This window comes from Schistocerca piceifrons, chromosome 6 (genome assembly GCF_021461385.2).
Source record: "Schistocerca piceifrons isolate TAMUIC-IGC-003096 chromosome 6, iqSchPice1.1, whole genome shotgun sequence".
Classification (NCBI taxonomy): domain Eukaryota; kingdom Metazoa; phylum Arthropoda; class Insecta; order Orthoptera; family Acrididae; genus Schistocerca; species Schistocerca piceifrons.
In genome coordinates this window covers 299,467,517-299,488,977 of record NC_060143.1, presented here as the reverse complement: position 1 = coordinate 299,488,977, position 21,461 = coordinate 299,467,517, and the positions used below count along the sequence as shown (strand labels likewise).

General features: G+C 39.4%; 1 protein-coding gene across 2 annotated transcripts in view; it reads right to left on the bottom strand.

The window, feature by feature from the left end:
• Window positions 1-7,088: 7,088 nt before the first annotated feature.
• LOC124802657 (TBC1 domain family member 15) overlaps window positions 7,089-21,461 on the bottom strand; it is a 57,373-nt gene continuing 43,000 nt past the window's right edge. For both annotated transcript variants that reach the window (XM_047263562.1, XM_047263563.1), the window contains 3 exons: window positions 15,149-15,346; window positions 14,887-15,003; window positions 7,089-9,264 (listed from right to left, as the gene is read on the bottom strand). In XM_047263562.1, coding sequence (XP_047119518.1) covers window positions 8,971-9,264; window positions 14,887-15,003; window positions 15,149-15,346 — 609 coding nt within the window. In that variant the 3' untranslated portion in view covers window positions 7,089-8,970. The remainder of the gene's footprint in view (window positions 9,265-14,886; window positions 15,004-15,148; window positions 15,347-21,461) is intronic.

The window sequence follows — 21,461 nt, the reverse complement described above, 5'->3', positions numbered from 1 at the left end:
TATTATGTCTTGTAAACAGTTTGAAATACTCCTCAGATTATTTCATGCTTATAATAATGAAACTAGACTTGAAGGGGATAGACTCCATGAATACACAATCTCTTAGACCTGATAGTACCAAAATTCAAGGACACAATTTGTTCTCAAGAGGAAATGTGTATTCATGACATTATTATCCCATTTAAAACATGTCTGTCATTTCGGAAATACATACCCAACAAATGGCATAGGTATGGGGTAAAAGTCTTCAAACTTTGCCTTCCATCTGGCTATACATGGAACCTCAAAGTCTATGCCAATAAGGAATCAACTACAGGTGTTTGTGTTCCACAATGGGAGGACACTGTATTGTGACAGTTAGCACAGTAGTTTATCATTGGCTACAGAACTAATGAATACCTCTACCAACCTTAGGAGTAACAGAAAAGGTAACCCACAAGTATGTTCACAGAACAACACAAAAATCTCTGTGATCAAATGGAAAGATGAACACAATGTTTTATGATTTCTACCAAACATAACAATGATAGAGTGCCAGTAAAACATAAAATGATGTGGAAGTTTTGAAACCCAAAGCAATCATTTATTGATGTATTCAATCAGAGGAGCTCATACTCAAAAAAAACCTTTGGCGTATGGTGAAAGGGTACAGAAAGATCTGTTTTGTACATCTTTGTTGGAACATCTGCTGTAAATGCTCAAGTGCTGTACAGCTTGGCAAGCAAAGGATCCAAGTCTCACATACAAATAATTCCTTTCAGGGAGCACTTGACTCTACTGCTATTGAATGCCAAAGACCCACAACCACAAGCAACACTAAAACCATTCCACGAAGGTAACAGCCTTCGCCTTGTGACAGTAGAGAGACCAAAGCAGAGCAGTCAAAGAAAATGTTCAGGCTGTTATAAGCACCTGCAAAGAACACAAGAAAGAAAGGATGCTGCTAAGAAAGTGAAGAGGGTGTGCACTAAATGCAATGAATGTGACAGTTTTATGTGCGATGAGAGTTCAAATGGCTCTGAGCACTATGGAACTTAACATCTGAGGTCATCAGTCCCCTTGAACTTAAAACTACTTAAACCTAACTAACCTAAGGACAGCACACACATCCATGTCCGACGCAGGATTCGAACCTCTGACCGTAGCAGTCGCGCAGTTCCGGACTAAGTGCCTAGAACTGCTCGGCCACAGTGGCCGGCTGCAATGAGCGTTTTATTGACAGTCACAGTGCTGTGTTGAAGAATTAGAATATTCTAAGATCTTTATTCATGAACATTGTCAGATCAAGTAAAAAATTGTAAATAATAATATTATATACACTAATATAACCAAATAAACTAAGTGCTTGAATCATTTCTTGCAAAACAATTTTTTATACCTTTTGTTTTAAATCATGTGAGCCACATGTGGCTTGTGTGGCCACAGATTATAATTGTGTTAAAATTTTGTTATTGGGGCATGTGAGCCATATACAGCTTATCAGTCCAGATCAGTCATAAACTGCCATAATTAACTTCATTCTACATGTTCAAAAGAAGACATCTGGTGCAAAAAATCAATCTGGCTTCAGTAGTAATATTCGTGATTTCAATGTGGCATAGCAACGTATGGTCCAAATTTCATCGTGGCAGTCAATGTATTAAATACGTACCTGAGAAGAATAATCGGGTAACTGATGGGCTATCAAGAAGTGCTGAGTTATGCAGGGAATCAGAAATTCCTTTAGCAGATAGGAATGAAGTGTGCCTCTTAGCCATACATGAGCTCAAGAAGTAAAGTGCCTTAACAGTATGCAAAAAATTAAGAAGGGAACAGCAGTTGAGATTAGTCAAAAGCCACTTACGGGTCCTTAAATACACAAAAATAGTGCAGTACAAAGGGATTTTATCCCAAAGAAGGAAGTTAGATTCAACAGAATGGAAAATCTGTTTTCCTTTGAAACATATGGATTTGCTGCTAGATTATGTGCATCTACAACATAGCCATTATGGAGCCAAGAAATGCATTGCTAAAAGTGAGAAGGTGACTTTGACAACATGTATTGTAGAGTAGCAAGGAGTTGTGTATCAGAAAGTGTGTGCAGTAAATAGTATAGTGCAGGCAGATATGCACAATACTGACCCATGTGAATCCATGGAATTATGTACAGCTGATGTCTTTTGAACCCTCATGGCATCCAAAGAAGATGTACCCATGTTTTTGTGGTGACTGACAGTTTTAGCAAGTATGTCAAACTGTATCCAACAAAGAGAGCTAGAGACAAAATCCCCCTCACGAAGCATAGATCTTGGCGTTGGTGCGGAGGCTTGCATGCCTCAGCGATACATATAGCCGTACCATAGGTCCAACCACAATGGAGAGGCCAGACAAACGTGTGGTTCCTGAAGAGGGGCAGCAGCCTTTTCAGTAGTTGCAGGGGCAACAGTCTGGATGATAGACTGATCTGGCCTTGTAACACTAACCAAAACGGCCTTGCTGTGCTGGTACTGCGAACAGCTGAAAGCAAGGGGAAACTACAGCCATAATTTTTCCGAGGACATGCAGCTTTACTGTATGTAAGCGTGAAGAGCTGCATCAAACCAGTCTCAGGACTGAAGACAACAACAACAACAACAACAACAACAACAACAACAGTGACAAAATACTGGTAGACAAGGTAGACAAGCTAGAGCAAGCCTAAGAGTCTCTTATTGGATAATGGTCTGCAGCTTTTATCTGGAAAACTTTAAGCATGTCTAGAAAAAGCCAAAATTCACCATATAAAGATCTTGGTGTATTTTTCACAGAGAAATGTGAGCAAAATGGTTATGGGTGAACTAAGCAGATTGTGTAGAAGTTATTGTGCCAGGAAGCATTCACCTTGGCCCAATCATATCAAAAACTTTGAAGAAATCTTCAACAACCTTAAACAAGATGCAACAGGCTTTGCTCCTTGTGAAGTAATGTTTAATCTGGAACCCCATTGCATATTCCCAAACATGGCTGATTTTTCAGGCCTGCCTCACAGCTATATAGATGAAAAGAAGAGACAGGCAAGAGCAAACATACAAGAAAGAGCCTTAAACAAAAAAAGAAGGCATGATGCAAAATCTTCCCCACTAGTTTTAGCATTGGTGAACTAGCATTAGTTAAACAAAAGAAAAATCTAGGAGAATTTCAGTAGAAACAAATAAGTTATGAATGTTTATCAAGGACTATTGAGGACAGTAGGCAAGCCTCATGCAAACCAGTAGCGTTTGGAATACCCAAAAAGTAAGTACAAACTAGGTCTATGAAACAAAATAGACCTGAAGTGCTTCAAAACTAACTGGAATTAAATGCTGTAGAAAGTCTGCCACTCTTTAGTAGATAGACAGTTGGGCATACTGTGCAGTCTCAGCTGGATGAAACTATTTCCCTTCTAAGTTTATTCTCTTCTCCTATTCTAAATACAGTAAGTTAGGAATAAATGTCTTCATGTTGTGCATAAACTATTAGTTAATATCTTCACAGTAAGTAAGAACTGATTTTTGAAAATGACTAAACCCAAATGTTGACTTAGCAGAGAATATGAGAGGTAGTTTGCAGTAGTAAATTCTGAATATTAAAATAAAAATGGGTGACATTTGAGCACCAATGACAGGAAAATAATGACTGAAGTAAACAAATAATAAATGAGATCCACAAAAAGGATTAGTAGCAGTAGAGTACAGATACTTTGTGTCAAAGAGAAGCACTTGTGGCTGGAATTTCCTAAAATCTGAAACAATAAACTCTACATAAAATAATAATTTTCAGTTGGAAGAAAGATTGTTTGTAGGTCAAAAAGGGCAACAAAATATTGCCGGTAGATGCATGCCAAAGCGTTTGGAAATTAAAGGAAATGTGTGGAAGCAGTGTAAAGATCACGCCAAATATATATGTAAATAATGAGGTCAATAGGATGATGAAGATGAAATGGAGAAAGAAACATCAAAATATATGGATAAGTGAAATTAGAGAGAAATAAGGGTAATGAACTCAGTAGGCTGACATAGCGTAAACTGGTGGAAAACTGGCGTGCAATTCCCTCGTGTCCTATACAAAGGGTTGAGAAATGCGTAATCTTGCTTAAGACAGATCGTCATTTAACAGATAAATACTGACAGATATAGACAATGATACATGTAAATGAATGTGTTAAGGAATGCAGATTATAGAATATTGGTGTGGTACAATAAAACAGCTTTTGGATTCTGTGAGTGACGAAGCAAAGTAACTACTGTCAAGCAAAAAATTTCTTCAGCATACTAATCTGTACGATAACTGAGCCATATGAGGATAGGACTTACCAAGGTTATTCAATTTTCTATGTAAAGCAACATCTAATGTAATGAAGTAAATTGCCAACTAGCCCAAAATGTGATTGTTTTAAAAACCTATGTTGACTTTCAAAACATACTAGCTACGGCTAAGAAAAAATTGCAAACTTCATGATTCAAGCTTAGTAGTGAAGTAAAGAGATACAGATGTGAGCAAGAGTGTAGGGACTTACCACTGTTCACCACTACTAGCACCCCATCATTGTAACGCACCTGTGCATACCATATGAAGTACTCCGCCATAATCTAAGAATGAAATTAAAAAACAAAATACCTTTTCCAAACTTCATTGAGAACACCATCAGTCCCATTATTCACACCCTTGTTGGAGCGTATACTGTGATAGGTGGTTCCTCCTCAGTGTGGCCCACTCTACAAATGCCAGCAATTGTTCAATGGAGGAGATTTATGCAAGCTATCAGCAACAATTAATGATGAGAGAAGTGTAGTACTTTTCTGGTCTATCAGAAAGTGACAACACATTCACACAGCTTTAAAATACACTGTCAATAACAGACAGCAGCAAGATGTCACACTTACCACTCCTACCCTCTCCCCATCAAGACTACATAGCTCAGTAATAAAATCACACTTAGAAATGAAACACTTATCATCCATTGTTTGCAGAAATGTATTTTACCTAGTAGCTCACATAAGACACGAACGTATTCATTTAATAACCTGGAAGTAACTCCACAATATAAACACAATAGCTCACTGAATTTATTTTTTCTACCCACATAAGAGAACTGGGCAGATAATGCTGTAAGATATAGTCTGTCTGTAAAGTGAAAATTGAGCAGCACTTGTAGTGGGGGATATTGCCTTTCCTAGAGTAACACTAGAGCTGTCACACAGGATGACTAAGAATCAATTTTCCTTGTAGCAGTGTAGAACAGTGTGCCAGAATTTACAGAGTTTCTGTCCATAAGTATTACTTGTATTAGCATTATTAGTATATACACTGAAGCACCAAAGATACTGGTACAGGCTTGCGTACTCAAATACAGAGATATGTGAACAGGGAGAATATGGTGCTGCAGTCAGCAATGCCTCTATAAGACAAGTGTCTAGTGCAGTTGTTTGATCGATTACTGCTGCTAATAGCAAGTTATCAATATTTAAGTGCGTTTGAATGTGGTGTTGTAGTCGGTGCAGGGGTGATGGAACACATTATCTCCAAGGTAGCGATGAAGTGGGGATTTTCCCATACGACCATTTCATGAGTGTACCGTGAATATCAGGAATCTGGTAAAACATCAACTGCAGTCAGAAAAAGATCTTGAAAGAACAGGACCAACAACGACTGAAGAGGTCATTCAATGTGACAGAAGTGCAACCCTTCTGACAAGTGTCAGTGTGTGAACCATTCAATGAAACATCTCAATATGCGCTTTCAGGGCCGAATGTCCATTCGTGTATCTTGATGACTCCATGACACAAACTTTATGCCTCACCTGGGCCCATCAACACTGACAGTGGATTATTGTTGACTGGAAACATGTTGCCTCATCAGATGAGTCTCTTTTCAAATTGTATTGAGCAGGTGGACATGTGTAGGTATGGAGACAACCTCATGAATACATGGACCCTGCGTATAATCAGAGAACTGTTCAAGATGTTGGAGGCTCTGTAATGGTGTTTCAGTGATATGGGACCCCAGATACATCTAGATATGACTGACAGGTGATACGTGAGCATCCTGTCTGATCATCTGCATCCATTCATGTCCATTGTGCATTCCAACAGACTTGGGCAATTCCAGCAGGACGTTGCAACACCCCATACATCCAAATTGCTACAGAGTGGCTACAGGAACTGTCTTCTGAGTTTAAATACTTCTGCAGGCCACCAAACTCCCCAGAGATGAACATTATTGAGCGTATCTGGGATGCCTTGCAACATTAGTCGAGTCCATGCTATGTCGTGTTGTGGCACTTCTGTGCGCTTGCTGGGGCCCAACATGATATTAGGCAAGTGTACCAATTTCTCTGGCTCTTCAATGCATTTATGTTCCAGGCAGTGTTAATGCATTTTGTCCACATTGAGTCACCAGTGCCTCAAAAGGCGCACTGTGGAGAGACGATGTAACTTTGAGAAACAGCCTGAAGTTGCTCTTGTGGAGTGGGGAATCACCTGCTCAATCTTTAATTTGCAGACTTATGTAGGAGCAAGTGCATGAACACAATCCAGCAACAACCTTCCCTCACACTTCCACTCCACACATCACCCCCTTCATCCTGTTACACCAACGAAATACAATTTATCTCTTAATATGGCTTTATTGCACTTCAGATGTTGGTCACACAGTTAACATTTCTTATCAGCTCACTTCATTTAAAGATAAACAATTTTATAACAATGGCAATTTTTTTAATAGCCTGCGATTTTTCCATCCCCTGCAATGTGCAAAACATTACCCCAGAGAAAAAAAGAATAGGACCTTTTTGTAGGAATCAGGATTTTCAGTATGTTGTTCAGGACACTCCTTTCTAGTACCATGTGAAAATTTGTGACAACACGATTTTACTTTTTTGAGTAGTTTTCCTTCATTGGCCGGACTAATTGTGAGTGTCAGTTTTATCATTTTCATTCATTTGGGGTGAAATCTCTCTCTCTCTCTCTCTCTCTCTCTCTCTCTCTCTCTCTCTCTCTCTCTCTAACACACACACACACACACGCACACACAAGTTCTGTTGGCAATCTCTCAAAGAACGGACTACTATTTAAACTAAAATAAGACAATAATTTGAAAGAAGCTCATAAAATATAATTTTCACTCTATATTCAACATATGATTATGTGTACATGAGTGTTCAAATAATCAAGCACATTTATTGTGATTGCTCTGTTTCACAGAACAAATTAAGGCAGCAGAGAGACATGTCCAATACTGGCAATAGTTACACAGTATAATTACAATTTATAATCTTTATAACTGCTGAAACCAATGCTCAAAATAAATTTCACTAACATTACAAAATTCTAAGTGTACAAGAAGGCACACAAATATGTAATATTCTTAATAAATTCTACAATCTATTATAACATTGACATGTAGGAAAACTAATACCTCATTTCACTTAACTGCAAAAACCTTTTGTGAAAGAAGGAATAGCCTAGTCACCATGCAAGAAATCTTGCTCTAAGTATAGTATGTCATCACATTAAAATAACTGTATAACTGAGTCATGTTCATGAAATGGATTGTTTATATATATATAAAATTTACAAAAGTTAGATATACTTTCTTTAACATGAAGTGACAGAATTAAGAAACTCATGCAGATACTTCAGGAACAGCATTATGTAGATATTACAAATGTATTTGTACACGTTGAGGTTTACCCACAGATACTGCAGAAGAGTGCACAATATTAGGACCATTAAATAACTTGGTTCAATTAACTGCACAATATTAAAAGCAGTCTTTCTTTTTTGGTACAAATGTATATACAACTAAATTAAAATTAATTTACAATACATGATTCCAATGAAGAACTTCAGATTTGATTATTCTCCACAGCCTTACAAAGGCTAAGTCATGTGTCTTCGAGAAAGTTTTCACATTTAATTACCGCTATGACACTTTCTCAATATAATATGCAGATCCTAGCCATAACTAACAACAGTTCTGGTAAATATACCCTTCAATCAATGATGACAAAATTAACAATAATAGTTTTCTGGAGACATCATGGTATTTTAGGGGTGCTATGGTAGAGTGCGTACGTCTGAATTATTTGTTTTAGATAGGTTATTCTACAGCAGCCACATTAACTTGCCACAAGAAATTACCAATTTCAGCCATCATCACTATCTTAAGATCTACGTGATAGACAATTCTGCAGACCTTCTCATGGCCAGTGAGGTCAAAACTGTAAAGTTCTTGGACAAATTTTATGTAACTGGGCCTAATAAAAAAAATGCATTTAAAATACTCACAAACAGTTTAAAATACTCACAGACATCATCAGGACCAAATGTCATTCTTTCCAGAATTTCTCAGACTCAAGAAATTGGCGTTACTAATTAAATTACTAGTTAAAATTGAAACAATGGAAACTCCAGGTTGGAATACCAACAATTTAAGGAAAAGGTGGATTGCCACTTACCGTTAAGATGGCACATTAAGTTGCAGACAGGCAGACCTAAAAGACACTTACACATTAGCTTTCAACCACAGCCTTTGTCAGAAAAAGAAACACACACATTCATCTACAAATGCAAGCACATCTCACAAACTTGCCCAGCAGCTCGGGTCAGATTCCGAAGATGGCAGTTATATGTGTATGAAGTGTGCTTGCTTTTTGTGTGTGTGTGTGTGTGTGTGTGTGTGTGTGTGTGTTTTTCCCTCCTCACAAAGACCGTGTCTGAAAACTAATGTATAAGTGTCTTAGTCGCGCCTGTCTGCAACTTTACGTGTCCTCTTTACAGTAAGTAGCAATTACCTTTTCCTTGCATTTCTGCAGTTAAAATCAAAAGTTGATTTCAGTAAGTGTGTACATTATCCATTAATTTTATTCCTCAAAGTCAGTTATATCTCCGGCTATTCCATCCACCTTCAGTGGTTTGAATTTTCAGCATTACAACAACAAACAAACAGCTTGCAACTGTGAAGTCCTCAGTCTTAAGTGTAGTGCAGATCAAGTCCTTTTTCATAAGCAGCTTCTCCCAAACCAGCCACTAATGTGACTGAGTCAATTGAGTGTGGACCCTCACGAACTGGACCATCAGCTACATGATTTGCTTCATCATCGCTGCCCCCGTCTGTGGCATGGCCATTGGTTTCTATTGGTGCAAGTCCAATTATCCTGCGGACAGCATCAGGGAGTTCTGTGGCCTCAGACAATTGCAGAAAAATACTTTCTGCCTTACACAGAATGAGCTCCAAGTCAATATGCAGGGACAGATCATTTACATGCTGCGAAAAACATAGAATTTAACACACTTAAATGAGGACAAAAAGCAAGAAAATGGCTTAAGAGAAAACTCTGATGATCTATAGAGTAATAAATTTTACATCAGCTTAATATGGCATATCAGTTTAATAAAGGACATTTATCAACAGCAGACACATATACAAACAAAATTCCATTAACAACAGTGTTTTGTAGCCAAGATTCCTTCGAACTTGGAAAAAGACAGCAACTGGTCGCAGGGAAAAATTGTTGTTATTGTTGACATGGACAGCTAACATTTGCTCTGTTCAAATAGTAATTCAAGTTCATCTTTCCAGAATATGTAGCTGTGATGAAATTAATTGCTCTAGTAGAAAGATACAGCTGTCATGAACTCTTACAGTGGGTTTCAACACCACTATGCTTAGCTACAGTCTATTTAAAGTAATTTAGAGTTAACAGCTGTAACAGAAGTAGGGGGATGAAGTCCATGTGGGAACCACAACAAACATTCCAGCAATCTTATGAGACTTTTAGCTGCAGGAAGTAGGAAGCCCCTGTGGTTATGAAACTGTCAACTGCGCTCCCCCTCCCCCCAAAAAACAACCCTTCCTGTTTGCACTATGCTTCAGTTTCAGTTTCTGCCACACTGAGGCAGATTGCTGTCCCATGTGATTGTTGCACCGTGATTTTGTTTGTTTTAATTCTTACTGTTGTAGGAGTTAAGGCTTTATTTGTTATTACTATTTTTGTTGTGTGGTACTGAACAATGTGATGTGGCTCAATGAAATACAAGTCAATTCTTGACATGATGTCAAGCAGTGCTGGACAGACAACTGGAAAAAACAATGGTAATGCTTTCCGTCAAGGGCCCGAACATATTCATCTGCCTTCACAGAGTTTTCTCTCAAACGATCTCCTGCTTCTCAAATCAATTAAGGCACAATATTATTAAGGAGAAATGAAACCTGTCATATTTACCATGAGTTTAATGGACACACTAATATCAAATCTGGGAAATCACCAACAGTTTTTCTAGATCAGGGGCGGCCATTAATTTTTGGTGCACTTAAGACACAATTTTTATCTGGTTCACACTACTGGCATAATACAGACAGATGCAGACAATTTCACAGATTTCCGCAGTGAGGTTGAAATGTAATCATAACTTATTTAGTTTCACGATCAAGAAAGATCCTTCACATAAATAGGTCGATAAAATATCATAGCAGTTTTGTAACTTCTTTATGGAGACATGAAAACTCTACCTGTGGAAAGCAAAATATATGTCCTGGACAGTGTTGACAAAGGATTTTTCATTAAAACAAGCATTACCTTGCAGGTCAGTCAGTTATCTCTCCACATGCACACAGGAGGTTTCAACTGAAATGGCAGATGGTCTTTAAACACAGCTCAAAACAAGTAAGACTGGCAGTGTCCTCAAAATGTTTAGGAAACTATACTCTTTATTCTTTCATGGCCACAATGAATTCTATAGATGTCACATTTTCTTTAATGGCAGTAACCTTAGGAAAAAGACCTGTGTCTGTAAGAATGTGTCCCTTTTACAACTTTATTTTCTTTTTAAATGCATCCCTAACCAGAAAGAAATTGTTCCTCGGCTTGCAATGTCTTGCTGCAGGCAGTACACAGTCAAGCCCTCTTAGAATCAGAGGTCTGTAATTCATTCCACATGTTCTAATTTTCGTTACTACACTTCTTTTTCCATAATAAATTCAACAGCAAGTTTTAAATCAAAAAATAATTCTAGGCATGCCCTTTATCTTAATGAATGTACCTTGTAGTTATATATAATATTTCCATATTTTTTGTTCAGTTCCATGGAAAACAGTTCCAACTAATAGAAGAATAGTGCCTGTGACTTCAGAAAATTTGCTATTCATACCACCAATTTCTTCACGAGCTTGATGCCTGCAAATTTAGCACAAAGTGCTTCCTGATGTACAGAACAATGAATCTTGTCCATTGATCACTGCAGTTTTTTTGTTCTCTCATTGCCAATTAAATCTTTAAATTCTTCTTGCATGGTACTGTAATTTTTCATAGCAAATTTGTAGTACCCGTCAATTATGCAACTGCATAATGGATATTGAGAATTCTCATCCCTCTGTTCCGTCATTCCCATTCAGTTCTAAAAACTTGTGATGATAGATCAATAGCCTAGTGATCTATTGTCACAAGCCTGCCTCTTTTTGTACAAACAGCCACTGGACCTGCAAACATCTGTACCAGAACAAATCGCGATGGATAAACAGTGCTTCCACTGTGATTCTGCCAAACTGAAGAGAAATTTTCCGACTGAAAAATGCCACACTGGAGTACTAAATGAAATGTAGCACTGTACTGACTGCTTGTGAGAAGGAACAAGACAGGCTGAGACTTGGCCCACATGTGGCCTGCACACCAGACCCACGTGAAATCTGGCAAGCCATGGAGCAGATTCTGCTGAATGTTTGAAGTATGCAGTTTGCAAGAAGTTCAATAACAAAATAAAATAATAATTTGCTAATTCTGACTTTTCAATAAAAAGGAAATTATTAGCAACTGACTCCAAATGCAGATTATTTCAAGAATTCAATCTGTATCACACAAAACATATGTCACTGTTTACTATATAAAATTTGTAGCAAAACTGAGTTGCTGTTTTTTGTATCATTTTCATCCTTTCTCCCAACACCAGCTGGCCTATTTAAAATACATTTTGTACCACTGTAAAGATGTGTAAATCTATTTTTTTGTTATGTTAGAAACAAATAGACAAATCAGATAACTTAATACATTAATTGCAGACCCAGCAACCCATTTCTCTTAACAAAACCATGCAGAGGGACTTCTTAATATGCGCGAATGGACCATTATGCTTCATATCTCATTGAAATTATTTCATTTTAGAATACTCTGACAGAATTCTAACTTCGAGTAGGTGAAAATTTGGTGTACTCTTACATTTTGTTTGCAAAAATGTATTCAAGTAGCCTCTACAACACACTAAGAAAATTTAGTAACCTTGTAAAATAATCAGAATGATACAACTATACACAGATGGCTTACAGGCAGAACTGAAGTTCAGAGGATCCACATCCCCCAACTTCCCAATCAAACGAGGCTTGGGATAAGGATATGCTCTTTCATTTGTTCTCTTCAACCTTGCGTTGGAGAAAGTTGTTTGAGACAGTAATTTACATCCATACAATGGTCTCAGATTCGAACACAGTGAAGTAAATAAAACTCCTGGCATTCACAGATGATGTAGTCTTAATCAGTAAAGCAGCAGAAGAACTGAAGGACATATACAGATCTGTCAGACACAGTGCCAGCAAAAAGAGGCTTTATAAAGCAAGAGAAAACACAATATATGGAAATAGGTTGAGTCATAAACCCAAATCCACACTTTGAAATTGACCACCATTCTAGATTCAGAAAAGATTATCAGTTTAAACACCTCAGGTCGTGCTTCAGCAATAAAAATATCATAACACTGGATATAAATGAGAGAATTTCCTCAGGATCAAGATGTCTGTAAGCAGCCCACTCAAAAGTAAAGCTTTGTCAGTCACGACAAAGATGAAGATACAGGCTGACAATTATTGACCTAAATGAAATAAAATTGTCATAACTTCTCAACAGTTTGCATTAGGACATTCAAACTGCATGGTTGGTTGTGGGGTATGATGGTTTGGTTTAGCAACAAAGCCCATTTTCAATAAGCAAATTTGGCACATTTGGGGGACTGAGAATCCGCATTTCTCAATCGAGAAGTCTTTTCACCTTCAACAGATGACTTTGTGGTGTGCAAAGCCCACACAGAATAACCGGTGCAATATTTCTTGATGGCATAGTGACTACCGAATGGTACATGTAGGTCTGGAAGATTTTCATCCTCATTATCCAAAGAGACTCTGATTTTGACAAAATGGGGTTCATACAAGACAGAGCTCTATACCATCGAAGCAGGAGTGTGTTTCACGTCCTGACTGAGCACTCTGGGGATGGCATTCTGGCTCTGGGGTACCCTGAGGCCATTGGAATGGGCCCCAATTAGCCACCATATTCTCCAGATCTGAACACATGTGACTCCTTTTTGTTGGTCTGTATTAAAGACAAGGTGTACAGCAATAACCCCAAAACCATTGCTGAGCTGAAAACAGCCATTCAGGAGCTCATCGACAGCATCGATGTTCCGACACTTCAGCGGGTTACTCAGAATTTTGCTATTCATCTGCACCACATCATAACCAATGATAGCAGGCATATTGAACAGGTCATAACCTAAATGCAAATACCCATAGGGATGTTTACATGTTGAATAAAGTGTGTGCACACGATAGTTTGTAACTAATTAACTGGTTTTTTTCATATAGTTCAATAATTGTTATGCCGTATATAACACCATCTGCCCAGTAGTACTGTATGGTTTGGAAAGCTGGAAGCTTACCACAAAAGAGAGAGAGAAAAACTGAATGTTTTCAAAAGAAAAGTGATGAGAAAAATCTGGGGACCTGCATCAGAGAATGACATCTGGAGAATTTGAAAGAAGACTGAAACGTATGGGTTAATAAAGCAACCAACTATCGTCTAGAAATCAGAAAGTAGGAGACTGCAATGGGCTGGGCATGTGGCTAGAATGGAAAGCAACAGAATTCCTAAGAAGGCATCTTAGGGCACTCTCAAAGCAACTAGACCACTGGCCCAAACTCGAAAACAGTTGAAAGATGGCAGAAGGACGTCACAGCATTAGGAATCCCCACACAGTGCAGAGAGATAGTGAGATACAGAAGATGGATGCAGATCGTTGATACAGCACTTGGTCTACAGGGACTGATCACTGAAAAGACGAATGCATTTAATTCCAGTAAAATAAAAATTTAAAAAAAAATTCTTGCTTATAAAAAATTTCATAATGTTGGCCGGAAGTGTATTTTCGTAAACTGCTGTTACAATGTCCTAATTTGCCACCACAAATAAAACTAACATTAAAACTTAATGCAGCTCATCCAGAACACACTGCAGCCAAGCTCATTTGTGCACTGAATAGTTTGCAAGTTCAAGCAACCTGAATGAAATGTTAGCTTACTTGTGTTTTCTGTATGGGTTGTGGAAACACTGCTCTATGCCTCCAGCTGCTCTTGCTGAGCTGCCAATGAAATAAACGTAAACGGCACGGTTCTACTGGAACTGACATACCACTGCCTTAACTCTAAATGACAGTGCAGCTTGCAATATTTCATATTAACAAATACTGCCAGAGATGAAGAAAGTGATTAGTGACAGAAAAAAATCCTTGGACTAAGCAGGAATCAAATGCCAGATCTTTTAATTTGTAGTTTGGCACCTAACCAATGAACTACCAAGGGTAATAAACTCCCAAACTGAATCAAGATACAGAAGATTTGTCACCATAGAGTGTCTAGGGATAGGAAATCCCAGCAATAAAGTCAAAGGAGGAATTTTACAAACGAGATGAGATTTGCTTTCACCCCTGAAACAGGCATAGTTTCCAGACTCAGGCATTGCAATTTATGTAACTTCCATGCATTTCAGGTATCATGGCTAAATGGTAAATCATTATGTTGCTCCTTTTCGAACCTAATCATGAAAAATGAGGTGAAATTAGCCAAGCCTACCTTCAATATTTCAGTAAAACCATATCTGCTGCCAATAAGGTTGTTTTTCTCTGTGTCCAAAATAGCTACGCAGATAAGAAGATGAAAGTTTGGGCATGGCAAATCTGTCCATAGTACCTGGAAAAGATCATTACAGAGTTTACTTTATGCGCACTAGTCAGATATCAAACTACAGAAAAATAAAACTAATGAAAATAGCTCTGAAGTAATGTCAATATAGTGCAATATCACCCCAAGTTCCGAAGAGACATTCTCAGCTTACCTCCCATAGACGCATGACATCATGTAAAGGAAATTCTCTCTTGAAAAGAACAAGTAGCCAACGGAAACAGAAGAACATATTTGCAGAATCATTTTGATCAAGGTATGTTGCTAACTGAGGCTCTGCAGCAGCTAAAAGAGTGTGGAGCTGCTGGAGTTGCAGCTTCATACCAGCCTGGTCCAACTCAAAATTTGAGAACTGAGAGAGGAAAAAACAACCATTACTACACAATACATCAATTACACAAATTAGATGTCAATTATAAATAATTAGATATTAATTGCAAATTGAGCTATGACACAGTGTACTCTTGCAAATAGGTATTTCAGACACACAAGATACAATTAGCCCAGTTCATATGTGCTGTATGTTAGGGAGCAGAATTACATTTCACTGGCCCTTAAATTTTGCACCAAAGTTTTCTGCAAAAACATGGGGTGGATATGCAGGTGAAATAACATCTACCATCTTATTCCAGTACAAAAAGTAACTAGTTAAATGCAGTTTGCTCTAGTCTGTATGCTACTAGCACATGAGAGTATCCTATTGTTGGAGTAAGAAAGCCATGGGTCATTTTAATTTATCCCATTTTATCAAAAAGAAAAGTCTACAAAGTTATGAGACAACTGTTTACCAGACCTTATGTTCAGGAGGAAGGTCAGGGGGAGAGGGGGGAGAGGGGGGGAGAGGGGGGGAAAGGGGGGAGAGAGAGGGGGGAGAGGGGTGGAGAGGGGGGAGGGGGAGAGGGTGAGAGGGGGAGGGGGACAGGGGAGGGGGACGGGGAGGGGGATGGGGTGGGAGTGGGGGAGGGGGCCGGGGGAGGGGGTGGGGGAGGGGGGTGGAGGGAGGGGGTCACATCATTCACACTCCATCCCTTGGTACACTTTCTGATCTCACCATAGCTATAGGTGTGCCTGCTAAATGTTTCTTAGCACTCACTCAAGATGATATGGTGCTGTCATTGTTCCAGCACTCAACAATCAATCACATCAGGACCTTGCCTTGTCCTCTTACTTCCTCATGTCCCAGATGGCTGGCCCTCAACAAACTATACAATGCAAAAGCATAATTTGATCCAATGCTCCAAGCAGGCATGGCAAGACCGTTATAAATCAATTCGGCTTCTGCCCCTCACCTGGTACCAAAGAACCCAGATGGCTGGCACACCTGTGGCAACTAAGATAACTCTACCAGCTCACTACTGCAGTCTGGTATCTGTGTACCACCACTGCCGGCACCAAAATACCAGGTACCACAGCTGTTACTTGGACTAATGAAATACAGCGAGCATTTGAAGCCTGCCATACAAGCCACATGCAAGCCATGCTGCTCTTGCATATGAACACCGTTGGTCCACTAGCGATTTTCTCAGACGCCTCATCCTATGCTGTTTGTGCCATGCTATAACAGAATGTAAATGGACACTGGCAGTCTTTGAGTTTCTTCAAGAATACAACAGAAATAGTGACCTTAACAACCATTTATACAGACGTTTAGCAGTCAAGGAAGAATGGCTGAAGGGCATTCCTTCACTATATATACAGACCATCGACCACTGCCTTTCACATTTTCACACCCAGAAATCTCCCAGTGCAAATTAGCCAACTAAATTTTATTTTGTAGCTAACACTAGAAACTCGGCAGGTACGTGGTTCAAAAAATTTCAACGCCAATGCTTTGTATAGAAAGAAAAGCATTTCCACAACTGCAGATTTCACAAAGCTGGTGACAGCACAAAACAATGAAGAGTTAAAGGACCTTCTGAAAGGCAAGATGGCCCTGCACTTGCATCACATGCCACTGCCAGCCACTGAAGAGTCAATTTGCTGCAATGAGTCAGCAGGTCAACAGTGGCTGTATGTACTGCCGTTACAACAACAGATTTTTTTTACTTCACACTAACTCAGCTATCCAGGAATCCACATTATGAGGGCACTAGTAACGCAATTTTATGTGACCCAGTATTAAGGAGGACTGATGTACATGGACTCAGACATGCATTCCCTGCCAGATGTGCAAAGTAACATGGCACCTACAAGTTCCACTCAAAAACGTTTACACATATCCACCTGTATTTTGTAGGACACCCCCCAGTCGCACGTAACTACTGCTACTGGGTCACAGTTACTGATACAACTAAGTGGCGAGACCTATTCCCACTGGAAACAGACTGCTGAGAATGTGACATATGTGTTCACCTGTGATCGGATTTCACATTTTTGGCTGTTCCTAGCAAGTGACTTATGGCCAGGGTCAGCTGCGGCAGGCAGAAATATTTTATTTAATGACTCGATTGTATGGGACACATATTGTGTTTTCATCAATGCCTACATCATGGTGCCTGCTGCCACATGGCTGTGGCTCTCACATCCAGCAGTTTCCAGCTCATGAGGATCACCACCCACCCGGACAGTGCAGCCATGGCCCCTGCACATAGCTGCCTCCGTAGTATCATAGCAAAACCTAACCAGTGCATTATCACAAAATAGCTTCATAACAGCACTGCCCCAATCACCCCATGCTACACTACTGCAGACTCAATGATGGTGGGCATATTCCTACACCATCATGCCTTCATAAGCTCACGTAACACCACATTCAGGCAGTCTTTTGCTGGACTATGCCAAAACTGTTAACATGACACCACGCCCTCGTCTGGACTCTGAGTGCTTGGAACTGAACTATTGTGAAATTTCATTTACCCAGCACTCTGACCACTGGTCTCATCCACAAATTTCGCTAATCGCTGTCCCTGTTGCCGCAATAGCCCAGTCATTGAAGTTCTGTATAGTTCTGTTTTTGTCTTTGTTTCTTGAGGAATGAACTGTGTTGGTTACTCATACCTTACATTATTTGCTGTACCTCCATTCACAGACAGAACACACATGACACAGACTTTCCCATATCATACTGCATTGTGGAGCTCCTACATCTTCCTTGAAGGCTGCTATAACATGCCACATGAGTGCTTTGTGGATTGACACCGTAAAAGTAGTGCTGTTGTGATTAAGCTGTGTGTTAAGAAGGCTTGCAGCTCTTCCTAGTAAGGTTGGTGTATGGCAAACCTCTGTGTCTACCAGGATAGTTTTTCAAATGACAACAACCTAGCCCATGCACTCTACTCAAGATTTCCTACTGGATCCCCAGAGGCAAATGGAGTCCGCGCAACTGCTTAAAATTACACGGCATGGAAAACATGGTATTTTTGTTTCCAAACACAAGGCAATGACAAAACATGTTTTCCTCGTCACAGTCCACTGCACAGATCATTGCAGCTGGCCTACCAAAGCCTATCCACAGCTACAGGATGAAGTAACAGGACACACACTCTCCACATTAAAGGGGTATACAAAGTAGAGTGTATCAACTGATGCAAACAAGCCTACCTAAGTGAACACATACTATGTCACAGCCACTATACTGCAACATCATCCAGAACACTGCGGTCCATCCGGAAACCACCACCCACAGGCAGCAGTCACCTCGCAAACTCACCATCCAGCCACAACAGAAGCCATTTACAAATTGAAAGAGTAGTTCTGTTTTGAGCTGACAGACATTCCATAGCTCAAATTGGTTAAATTTTTTATCTTTTCATTGTGGAGGTGTAGTGCAGCAACCTCGGCTTGCAGGTCATTCCACACCTATCATTTGGCAATCTCACCAAGTCCCGACTCTGGAAAGACCACACTCCAGCATATGGTATATTGCTACCTACCGCAGCGTGAGAATCGAAGAGTGTGAGGTTGGCAGATGTGTGGTACAGAAAATAAGCAGCTGAACAATAATAGTATATTATGTGATGAAAGCTGTTTATCTTCTTGCTGTACAGACCAATAAAGGGTCTTATCCTTACATAAGTCTTATTCCGGTATCTAGAGTCTGTTGTACATCATGCACAAAGAGCGCCAGCTGTGTGTCACATGACCGATGTTTCCTAAAACTGTGCTGGTTTCTGCAGATGAGCTTCTCAGAGTCTAGAAAGGTCGTCATGTCTGAACACAAAATATGTTCCATGATTCTGCAACAAATCGATGTCAGTGAAATTTGCCGGTAATTATGTGCATCCGATTTTCTACCCTTTTTATAGATTGCTATGACCTGGGCCTTCTTCCAGTCCCATAGAACTTTCCGCCATTCCAATGATCTCTGATAGATGATGGGTAAGAATGGTGCTATATCTGTAGCATAAACATAAAATCTTACAGGGATACCGTCTGAGCCAGATGCCTTTCTGGCGTCAATCCCAGATACACTAAACACTGTCAGCCATTCTTTCGTTTGTTTGATAATTGAAAGGAGGAATGGTGCTGCAGTCCTCTATCGTAACCAAGTTTTTGAAAGCTAGGTCTAGAATTTCGGCCTTCTGTTTATCATCATTAGTTACATTACCCATACTGTCAGCAAGAGAAGGTATTGATTGAATTATTTGTAGCATTCATAGATTTTACGTACAACCAAAATTTTTTGGGGTTATTTTTAGAATCTGCAGATAAAATATTGCTTTCAAATTCGTTAAAAGAGTCTCTCATTGTCCTCCTGACGGCTGCTTTCATTTCGCATCATTTCTGTTTGTCAGCGGGGCAGTGACTACGTTTAAAATGACTGTGCAAAATTCTCTGCTTTCTCAGCAACTTCCTAATATGTTTGTTGTACCAAGGTGGATCCTTTCCCTCCCCTATACTTTTGCTAGGCACATACTTCTCTAGCACATGGTGGACAATACCTTTAAATTCCGACCGAAGATGCTCAATATCTTTGTGTCCCGCGGTGAATGCTGGGAGCTGAGCACAAAAATCATTCCTCTTGTTTTAACTGCCTTTTGTTACTTTTGCCTTGAGGTCATTGATACTAGTTTCAATGTGGACATCTTCCAAAAGGTAAGATCTACTTGTTGCCATTAGATCTAACAAATTTCCATCAAGAACAGGCATCTGAACTATCAGTTCTAAGTCTTTTTAGAGAATACAGGATTGCTTGTCAGGCCCAACATTTAAAAAGTAAAGCTGTCATCAAGCCAAATACTAGTTTGAACACCACAGTGCTTTAGTAGGTATGATCTTGGTAGAGGAAATATGCTGTTATCTTCCTCTGACCTTTGAACTGACTTACGCAGCCAGTTATAGAGGGACACTATGATGTGACCTTCAAACCACGATGCAACTCTGGCATTTTTCACGCCAACAAAAATTCTCATAGGAGAAGGAAGTAATAAGTGAGAGAAAGAATCCTAAGAATGATTATAGAACTGTAATCATCCTAATCAATTACTGAATTATGACAGTATGACTAGAGAATATAAGTATTATTGAGACGAAGTTTTCTTTGAAGTAATTTATTACATCTGGGAGTGAATGTGGAAGTCAATTGGAGGACCCAGTTATGTAAGTATGACCACTCTTTATACTGAGTCTCATCCAAACAACTTCACCTGAAACTTCATTTACTACCTCAGTACATTTGAGTCTTTATTGGTTAATAGCAGTGGATAAAAGATTTAGATGTACTTCCAAAATCTCACGGTAGTCAGTTTCATGTTTTAGCCAGTTTTCTGTATCTGGTACTGTAAGACCCCCTATACTAATGCTTTGGGATCTTTAACACTTAATTGCCTGGACAGGATAGGGAATCTGATGTAAGAAACATTGGGTGCACTCCACACAGTCAGCTATGTGGTGAGCAGTTTCTGATGTTCAGTCATCCTGATCCATTAGAGAGACCCTACAGATATAAACACTGTGATGCACACCAAGAACTTCACAGCCCACTCTTTAACACCAGTTCCAGAGACAATGCTGCATATTGAGAGCTTTGGTGAATTTCTGTGAGCACAGATGGTCTTCTCAATCTTCTCCGACAGTTGCTGGAATGACCGAAGTGTGACCTCTGAGCCCAAGAGGTAAGCACTGTCTATTTGTGCCACAATATGCAGCTGGGTGCACCTTGCTCTCTCAAATGATGCCTGGAACATCCTCTTCACTGTACTGAATGAGGTCCATAGGCATATTCATTTCATGTACATGGTGATCCTACTTTGAATGCTTTTCTCTGAAAAGACAATAAGCTTCTTACTGGCTTAGTATGATTAAATTTTAGCTGGAGATACATCTCAGCCTTCTGCCGCTGAGCAGTGTGTCAGCAGTGCGCAAGTAGCAGCAAGTGGCATATTTCGTGTTCATATAAGTGCTGTAGTCAAGTTGAAAATTTGTTTGAGTGTTCTTAGTGCACTTGTTTAGTTAAATCTGTCACATCATTGTGTAGTTTCGTATTTAGCAGAGGCAGATTTGCATTTTAATATCTGTGACGTGTAAAG